Consider the following 8965-nt stretch of genomic DNA (forward strand, 5'->3'; position numbering starts at 1 on the left):
AGTTCTGTTCTTAGGGTATTTAAAGGTTGAGGAATCTGATGTTTAAGAAGGACGGGGTCAACACTGGGAAACAAGACATTTTGTTTTGAAAACCATCTGGTGAGGACGGCAGTGGGCATTCCGGATGTTCCCCTCTCCCAACAGGGGCTGGGCCTCCGGGTAGCATCAACCTCCTCTCTGTGCAGAAGACCCACATTACACATAACTGCATTGCTGACGCTGATACCCACCGGTGTGAAGGGAGAGAAGAGGAGTGAAAGTAGTGGTCGGCACAGAATAAAGCACACACTTTCCAAAACGGAGCCTCCCTTTCCACTGGAAGCACACAAGCGCTGGGAAACTGGTCTGATTAACTCTTGTGAGAGGAAATTACCGTGTAATTACAGCACTTTATCTCAGCGGTCACTTCATAGTAGGACCTTGGTGTTCACAATGAACCATGTTGAACAGAAACTACCTTAAAGAAGCCTTGCCTTGCTTAAAGCCAAGGCTGTGCTGAGAACTTAATGCTTTTTAAAAAGTGGGCCTGGCCTCCTTCACCATCCTGCAAGTTCGGTTTTGCTTTCTACTCTGGCAGTTTCTCATGAAGAAGACAACATGAACAAATGACTGCTTTCTAATGTGTGATTATTCTGGAACACTGCTTTGAGCAGCATTAAACCAAAAGATTCCCTTTCAATGTTGAATTAGCAGGAATTGAGGTGCTTGGAAGGATGATGAAAGTGACAATATACATTTGAAGGTGCGACTGCTTTTGAGGAAGTTAAGTCAGTATGCCTCACAGGCCTGGAATGGGGTCTCCTGTTTCCTTTGAAGCAGGAGTACCTCTGAGCCAGGATGGTTCCTATTCCCCAATCTCCTCCACAAAAAGGGAGTGCAGTGAACAGAATTTGGAGTACACTGGCTGAACGTTCGGCCACCACCTTCCCATGAATCCCTGTGAGCAGCCTCTCAGAAGTTTCGTTGAGTCTGGCATTGGGTCTGAATGTTCAAAGTAGCGTGGGTGGGGCTCTGCCCTGCCTGGAAACACGCTGTTCTCTCACTGGGGACTTGTCCTGCCCCATCATGCATATGTATGTGGTCCCAAGGGGTGAGGATGAGGATGGGGTGATGGAAGGCAAAGGAGAAAAAATGTAGATCAGTGTAAACATACCTTGGGTACTTGGAAAACTTTCATGTGCACAGGCCTCTTGATGGTGACTCCTAGGTGTCACCTCATGAAAAGAGGCCTCCTTGCCATTCTGTTTGAATGACATTCCTTTAGAAATCCTCATCCATTCACTGTTAACCCCGTTTGATGCAAAAAACTACATGCTGAGAATTCACCTCTTTTATTGAAAAATACAAAAATATGCCTTACTCAAAAATAAGGGGGCACTGACTTTTCCACTTATTCAGCTCATTTAATGGGCATTTGATGAAGTGCTCTTGATGCTGTGCTATGTCCAATAAGAATCTGGCAGGAAAATACTTTGGAAAGACTGTCAGGGAGACCTTGGTAATAGGGGACTACAAAATTGTTGCTGATGACAGGGGCCGATTCCAGGCCAAATGAGGCCAGGCCTGAGGGAGGCAAGGGCAGAGGAGCCACCCAGGTGACAGTGGCTCCAGAAGACCCCCATCTCCAATCAGATTCCAGAACAAGGGTGCCATTATAGGGCCCATCCAAGATTATGCCCACAGGGTTGCTCAGGGTGACAGGGGGCATATTTTTGAACATTAATGCCCTCTGATGTCTCCTCCACTTGACCCTCCTATTCTTAAACCAAACCTTCAATTAGAGGGAAAAAAGGGATTGGTTTAGTATATTGAGCAGTTAATGTCATAATAAATCCCCCTACAACATACAACCCTTTATGCCATTGCTTTTGTAAACTCCACTGGGAGAAGCTGTTTCTTTATTAGTAAATATCTTGGGAAAGTTACCACCACAGCCCCTTCCTTTCAGTTCACCCTCAGTGAGCACCAACTATGTATCAAGCTTTTAACTACACTTCTTGTTTTGTCTCTCTCCTCCCACCTTTAGTATTCATTAATGGCTTTTCCAGCTCTCCGATGCAGGTCTAGCTGATGAATTGTGCCCAGTCTTGCTGTTAATGCTATGCCTGGTAACGGAATGAAAAAATACCATATTTTGACAGCGGATCATCAGCCATCCAGGTGCCTCTGCCCTCTACTCATTGGGATAGTTTCACCCTGGGTGTGGGGGAGTGGAGCATAGGAAAAGCTCCTTCAGTCGGAACTGAATATTCAATAGGAGCAGGTTGGATTTGTAAACAGATTTCCCTCAAGGATACCTAAGGGGTCATTCATCCTCTGAAACTTCTTGAGAGTTAAAAAGATGGTCTGATAAGGAAGGCCTGGTTATGGAGGCCCCAGCGGGTTGTGGCTTGTCTTACTGGGACAAAAGAGTTGCTGACGCCCTGGACAAAGCCTTGATACTTCAGCCTATAGAGTTGAGGAAAATAGGCCAAATTGGGTCCAAGTTCACTACCACTCACCACCACCAGACCTGCAGCCCATTTCCATCACTGCACTCACATATGCACCGTGGAGCAAAACTAATAAGCTCAGCTTGAATTGTTTTTGGATGAATACTCCTTTACTGCAGCTTATGCTTTCTGTGGTCTCAAACAGTTATCTTTTGACCTACAAATCAGTCATCACTGCCTAAGCAAATGAAAAAGTATGTCAAATTAACACAGGTAAGAATCTGGCCTGAATGGAAATCTGTGTCCCCTATCAAATTCCCCCAAACCCACCTTTTCAAAACAGTACCATCAAAAATATCTTTAGATGTTAGAAACTCCTCAAGAGAATATTCACTCATAAAGTTCAATTTGTACAACGTCTGCCAGGTATATGTTTGACTGTATGCAATTCTTCCCTAACCTTTTCACCCTTAGCTCAGTGGAACTGTATTCAAAATTGTTCTTGTTTCAGTTTTTAGACAAATTTCCTGTTGCAAACCTTCCTTCCACTCTCCATCATAATGTTTAGCAATGTTTTCAGGCCAACACATCAAAGCATTACAGAAAATTAAAATGTAGGGCTGCCACTTACTACACTGCTTTACTGCAGACTAAAAACAAATGGCAGGAGTACCAGGCGCTTGGACTTTTAAGCTATCTCCCCACATCAGTCTCAGCGTAACTAAATACTTATCTCATATAGTGTGTGTGAATATTTATAAATTCACTCATTTAGCTAAGAACTTACAGTTTTCCATATTTTATGTAATTTAATACAATTGAACCCTCTCATATCCTAGCTCCTTGGTACATTAATGTGCATGCTCTCTGGATCAGACTGAGCCCCAGCATAACTCCACACAGAAGTGCTCCCTAGAGAATACCAGTGTTAGAAGGAATTGAACTTTATTTAGATTTAATTTTGTTCAAGACATAGGAGAAACAGTTTGGTTCTCTTTTATTTTCTTTTTCCCTTAGGAAATTATGTTACTTCTGATAATGGACAATTTCCATAAACTGGGGTTTAATTATCTAATTTTCCACTTGCCAAAACCCCCAAAGTTCAAAACTCATTTCCCAAACATGGAAAAGGCATCAAAAACAACAACATGAGAATGTCTAGAACAAAAGTATCCAAGTCCTGAGGCAGGCTTTACAATGGCTACTCTGGCAAGTTGTTTTTTTCAGGCTTGCTGACCTGCCCTTCGGCTTCAGTCACATCCATGCGTATTGTAACATCCGTTCTGAGGGGACAAAATCGCAAATATTCAGTATTTGGAGTTGTAGATGAAATTAGATATACAATGTACATTTTATGCTTGTTTTAAAATTCATATTCTCCCAAATGCCTGGGGAACATATTTCTGTAATACCCAGCTCCAGGCTTTCTTTAGAACAATTTTCTTCTGTGTGCAAATTTTAAGTGCTGAAAAGCTCAGTATTCAAGACTACGATTTTTTAATGCAATATTTCAACATTTAACAGTAAACATGAACATTTGACATAAATTTAACCTTTTAAACAATATTTAAACATCAAGAATAAATGCACAAAAATTTTAAATAAAGGCAAGATTCAACCCTGCATTTGCACAGCAGTGCCTCACTCTCCTCACCCTGATCTAAATCCCTATCCAGTGGAATGCTATTCACAGAAACAAAAGTGCAGCCAGTTTCCCTATTTAATTCATTTATACACTGCACTGCTTTGACTCGGGAGCGGGGGTGGGGTGGGGGGAGCGGGGGGTACGGGGGGGTGGTGGAGACAGCCAAAGGCGTTGGGGGAGGAGCGCTAGAGCTCTAGAAAATGGGCGCCTCGAGAGCTTGCCGCTTACCGTGCGAACACGTCGGGGTACTGGCTGCGTTGGAAAATTCTCTCCAGATCCTTCAGTTGCACCCAGCCATACGGGTTGCAGGGGAAGAACAGCTGGCTGCCCTCGCGTTCCGGATCCTCGGTGGCCGCGTGGGCCAGCTCCTGCTCCTGCTGCGGGGATTCCTCACCGCCGCCGCCGCCGCCCTTCTGGGTCTCGTCGTCCATGAGGCCGGGAGCTCCCGCGCCTACATGGCCTTGTTCTGCTGCTGCTGCTCCCTGCTCAGGTTCGGGCCGTGGATCTTCCTTGACAGCTTTTCCCGTTACGATTACCGAGGTCGCGGCGGTAGGCTTCGTATCTGGAAAGGAAAAAGAGAGATGAGAGCGCTGGAGCCTAGGGTGAGCGGGGCAAATGGAGGGCGCAAGCCCACGACCTGAGAGTAGCGACGGCGGCCGCGCAGCAGCGGCGTCCTGTCCACTCGCCGCTCCCGAGAAAAGTACGTTTCCTAGAGTTAGCCAGCGAACAGTCCCGATCCCGGCACTGACCATGCGGTTCTTCCTGGAGCTCCTCGACTCCCAGGCTGAGGTAACCGGCGTCTTCGTGGCTGCGTCTGGGCGGAGGCTCCATGTCTCGAGCGCTGTCGATGAGCCTCTGCAGACTGCGCAGCGGCCCGCGGCGGTCCGGGGGTCGGATCCTCTTTCTGGCGCCTGGTCGGGTTATAGCGTGCCTGCTGTAGGTTCCACGGCCACACGCTGGCGGTTAGGCGTCTGCGTTCGGTATTCCCGCTGCCCCCCTGCAACGGTGCGTGCGGTGGGTGGGACCCACAGGGGCGCGCACGAGGCCGGGGCGTGGCCATAGAGAAGCAGGGTGCGTGCGGTCCTGCCGGGGCGCGGCGGTTGGGGGAGTTGGAGCTCCAACTTGTGGCTTAGCTGACTAGTCCCTGCTCGGGCGGGGTGACTGCCCTGAGGAAGGGGCTTTGCTGCACTGCGCGAGCCGACTTGGGGCTGGGGAGGGGCGGGGAACCAGACCTCACTCGCCTCCGAGCTCGGGAGCAGTGTTGGGAGAATGTCTCTCCGCCTGACTCTTGACGGGCGCAGCTCCGTTGCTCTTAGTTCCCCCAGAGCGAGAGAGTTGCAGAGATGGGGCTGGAGAAAGCGCGAGGTCCCCAGCAGCTCCAGCTAGCTGAAGCGACGGTCGTCCCCCTTGTCGCGTGGGCTCTAAGCACGACTCTTCCCTCTGGGAAGTTGGTAACTAATGGATGAGACTTTGGTTCTGTTCCGCTCGCCCCCAAATTGTACAGATCGGGCTAGTGATTCAGATGAAATGATTAGGTGGAAGACTACTTGCTGAGTTTTTGCTATAAGGAGCTGAAAGTAGAGCCTTCCACGCTCCCTGGGGGACACTGGGGAGCGGGAGCTTGGGGTTTGGTTTGCTCAGATGCCCACTGCAAGAAACCCAACCCGCCCCTTGCAATTGCAACAAGTACTCCAGATTTGTAGCAATGAACCCACGTCAGAGTACAACTGTAGAACTCTGCCCAGCATGCTTACACTGCATGTGACCCTGGACCCGACAGTGGAGCAAACAGCATCTGCTATGCTAGGCTCCGTTACCGCGCCTCAGGCTGCAGGTTGTCTGCAAAAGTGCACGCGTTTCCCGTGCTGGGCGGGTGCTGTGGACTTAAATCTATTCCCCCTTCTTTGCCCCTCCTCCTCCCCTGTCTAGGACTGTTTTCCTGAGTTCTTGTTCTCTGCCTTGCTCACCTCACCTACAGAGATCAATTTTGGCTTGGAATCAGTTATAACATGAGAGACGTACAGTGCTTATGATCATTGTGTGCCTTACCCTAGCTAGGATATCCGTTACAATTTGGGTCGTTTGATATCTTTTTGTAACTACTTTGTGAAAGTAGTGCTATAAATAGTCACTTAAGTAAGGTTTATATAGCGGTAACCAAATGTAACTAGAATGAGTAGGTGAAAGCAGGAAGCTGGAAAACACTTTTTTTATCGAGCCCAACTTCATATTTCTCATAGAAATAACGTGTTAATTTTGTCTATTAAATAATGTGTCTGCATTGACAATTTGTAGTATCTAGGTAATTACCTATCTGGAGATAACTGGATATAACTAGAAGCCTACTTGAAGCAAGGATTTTGAAAAGCATTCTTCTTAAATCAATATTTAATTTCTTCGAGAAAAGAAGTATTTAAATGTAGGTAATTAGGGCTATCCATGTAACTTTAACTAGAGAAAGCTATAAATAACTGAAAAACTGCTTAAAACTCCAAAGCTGAGAATTTTTCATCACTAGGGAGATATTTAGAGATTTTAGAGATGATCATTTTTCTTGGAGGAATGTGCTACATAAAGTAAACAGAGGTAACTAGGTTTATAGTTAACTCTGGCTAACTAGAGGTAAGTAGAATAAGTAGTTAAAGGTGGGACCTGGACAACACAACCTTCTGAATTATAAATTCTTATTCTTGTTGAATAATGACATAGATATTCAATTGTACTTTTGTTAACTAGTGAACTAGAGATTAGTAGAGATTAAAAATTTTTTTGAATTCACAATTCTCTTGTTTGACCAACAAATTAGTGACATAGATATCTAGTGGCTTCTAGATTATTAATAACTCAAGGATAAATGCTGATACCCAGAACAACGGGTTGAAACCAGGATGCTGAAAAACAGTGGTTGAATCGAGGAATTTGAATAACCATTCTTTATCAGTCCTACATTGTTATCTACTGTTGCGGTAATGACTTAGCACTATAGACAACTATTCGTACCTAGGTAACCAGTTTAGTAGGGATAACTAGAGATAGTCAGGAAATCTGTTTGACTCCAGAAGTTAAAAAAAACATTCCTCACCACCCTAAATCTTATCTCTTGTGGAAACAGTTAGCACTTATAGATAAGTACTGGTAACTAGGTAAGTAGTTAATTACAAATAGCTACAGATATCTAGTTGAAATTGGAATTAGGAAACCACACAGTCTTCTCAATCCAAAATTCTTACTTCTCACTGAAATAATACATCAATAGCATAGATAATTAGCATCAATCAGGTGAATACTAGAGATCTAGAAGAATGGTTTGAATCTAGGGACCTGGAAAGCACACTTTCTTATTTCTAAATGCTTTTTTAAAATATTAAATTAGTATTATAGATAACTAGATTTACTTAGGTAAGATTGAAATAGAGATAACCAGATAGCAGGAAGAAAGCAGTTGAAGCCAGAAAGTTAAAAACCAGAGTGTTTCCCAGTGTTAATCTTAATTCTCACTGGAATAAGGAGTTAGTACTAGTACTACACAACCAGTAGCACCTAGGTGACTATACAGTTAAGAGATAGGCAGACTATCTAAAATAAGTAGTTGATGTTAGAAGATGAGCTATCAGTCCTTCTGCACTCTAAATTCTTTTTTTCCTGGTGTATTAATGAGTTAGTACATTAGATAAATAATGATACTTAGGTAACCAACTTAATATAGAAGAATAATTACCCAGAGCCCTGAATTGGAAAAAATCCTTTTCAGTCTAACTTATTATTTCATAATGCTGTAACTCAAAAGTGATACCTATGAAATTAGTTTACAGGCAGTATGTAGAGATAACTGGAAATACTTGTTTTAGACAGGAAGCTGAAAAAACATTTTTTTCAAATCGAAATTATCATTTTTTTTTGTAGGAATAAGGTGTTAGTATGATAGATATGTAGTGATACCTCGATGATTAACTGTAGATAACTAATTAATGATAACTAGAATAACCAGTCAAAGCTAAAAAGCTGATAATCATGATCATCTCATGTCTACATTCTTATTTCCTTGTTGGAATAATGAGTTAATTAAAGAGCTGTCTAGTGGGATCCAGGTAATTTTTAAACTAGTGATAACTACAGAAAACCAGAAAAAAAAAAAGATTGTAAGTTGCTGAGCTAAAAAAAAAACTTCTCAAACTTAAATTAATATTTCATGTTGGAACAAAATATTGTCCTATATATAACTAGTAGTGCCCTAGGTAACTACTTTACTAGTGCTAGCTAGATGTGACGAAAAAATCCACGGAGTTGTAAAACCATTCTTCTAGACACAAACTTCTTATCACTTATTGGAATAATCAGTGAATACTAGAGATAACTACTATAATCTGGGTAAGTAGTTAAGTAAAGCTATAAAGCCATCATGCTTGAGGCCAGGCAATGGAAAAAAAGATTTTTCACACATCTAAGTTTTTATATTTTGTGGAATTAATGCATTAGTCTAGTAGAAAAGTAGTCACACTTAGGAAACCATTTTACTAGAGGTATCTACATATAACTATGGTTGAATTTAGGATGCTAAAAACCCCACTTTTCTCAATCTAAGTTTTTATTTCTTTTTGTAATGTGGAAGTAGTGATGTAAATAACTAGAGTTACCTATAAAAGATTTGTACTGAGATAACTAGATATAACTAGAATGAGGAGCTGAAGGCAGAAAGCTGAAAAACATTTTTTCTCAAATCCAATTTTGTATTTCTCATTGAAAGAACACCTTAGTAATATAGATAACTTGTGGTACCTAGGCATCTAGAGATAAAGGCATCAAGAGGTAATTGGATTCTGCCTAATAAAAATGAAAAAAAAAAGAGAAAAAAAGAGGTAACTGGAGAGAACTACAAACTTACTCACGT

General features: G+C 43.0%; 1 protein-coding gene across 1 annotated transcript; it reads right to left on the reverse strand.

The window, feature by feature from the left end:
• Positions 1–3360: 3360 nt before the first annotated feature.
• LOC102545773 (rhox homeobox family member 1) lies at positions 3361–5092 on the reverse strand. Its single transcript, XM_015249214.3, has 3 exons — positions 4827–5092; positions 4306–4639; positions 3361–3715 (listed from the first exon to the last, which is right to left on the reverse strand). The coding sequence occupies exons 1-3, from the start codon at positions 4906–4908 to the stop codon at positions 3634–3636; spliced, it is 498 nt and encodes a 165-aa protein (XP_015104700.1). The 5' UTR covers positions 4909–5092; the 3' UTR covers positions 3361–3633.
• Between the last annotated feature and the right edge of the window lie 3873 nt (positions 5093–8965).

The sequence above is a fragment of the Vicugna pacos genome, chromosome X (genome assembly GCF_048564905.1).
Source record: "Vicugna pacos chromosome X, VicPac4, whole genome shotgun sequence".
Taxonomy (NCBI): Eukaryota; Metazoa; Chordata; class Mammalia; order Artiodactyla; family Camelidae; genus Vicugna; species Vicugna pacos.

Bases quoted from the DNA above. Each gene is read 5' to 3' on its own strand.
- LOC102545773 (XM_015249214.3), bottom strand. From the start codon at position 4,908: ATGGAGCCTCCGCCCAGACGCAGCCACGAAGACGCCGGTTACCTCAGC. The intron at 4,640-4,826 runs GTCAGTGCCGGG...TTTCCTTTCCAG, and splicing joins GCTCCAGGAAGAACCGCATG to ATACGAAGCCTACCGCCGCG. The intron at 3,716-4,305 runs GTAAGCGGCAAG...TTGTCCCCTCAG, and splicing joins TACCCCGACGTGTTCGCACG to AACGGATGTTACAATACGCA.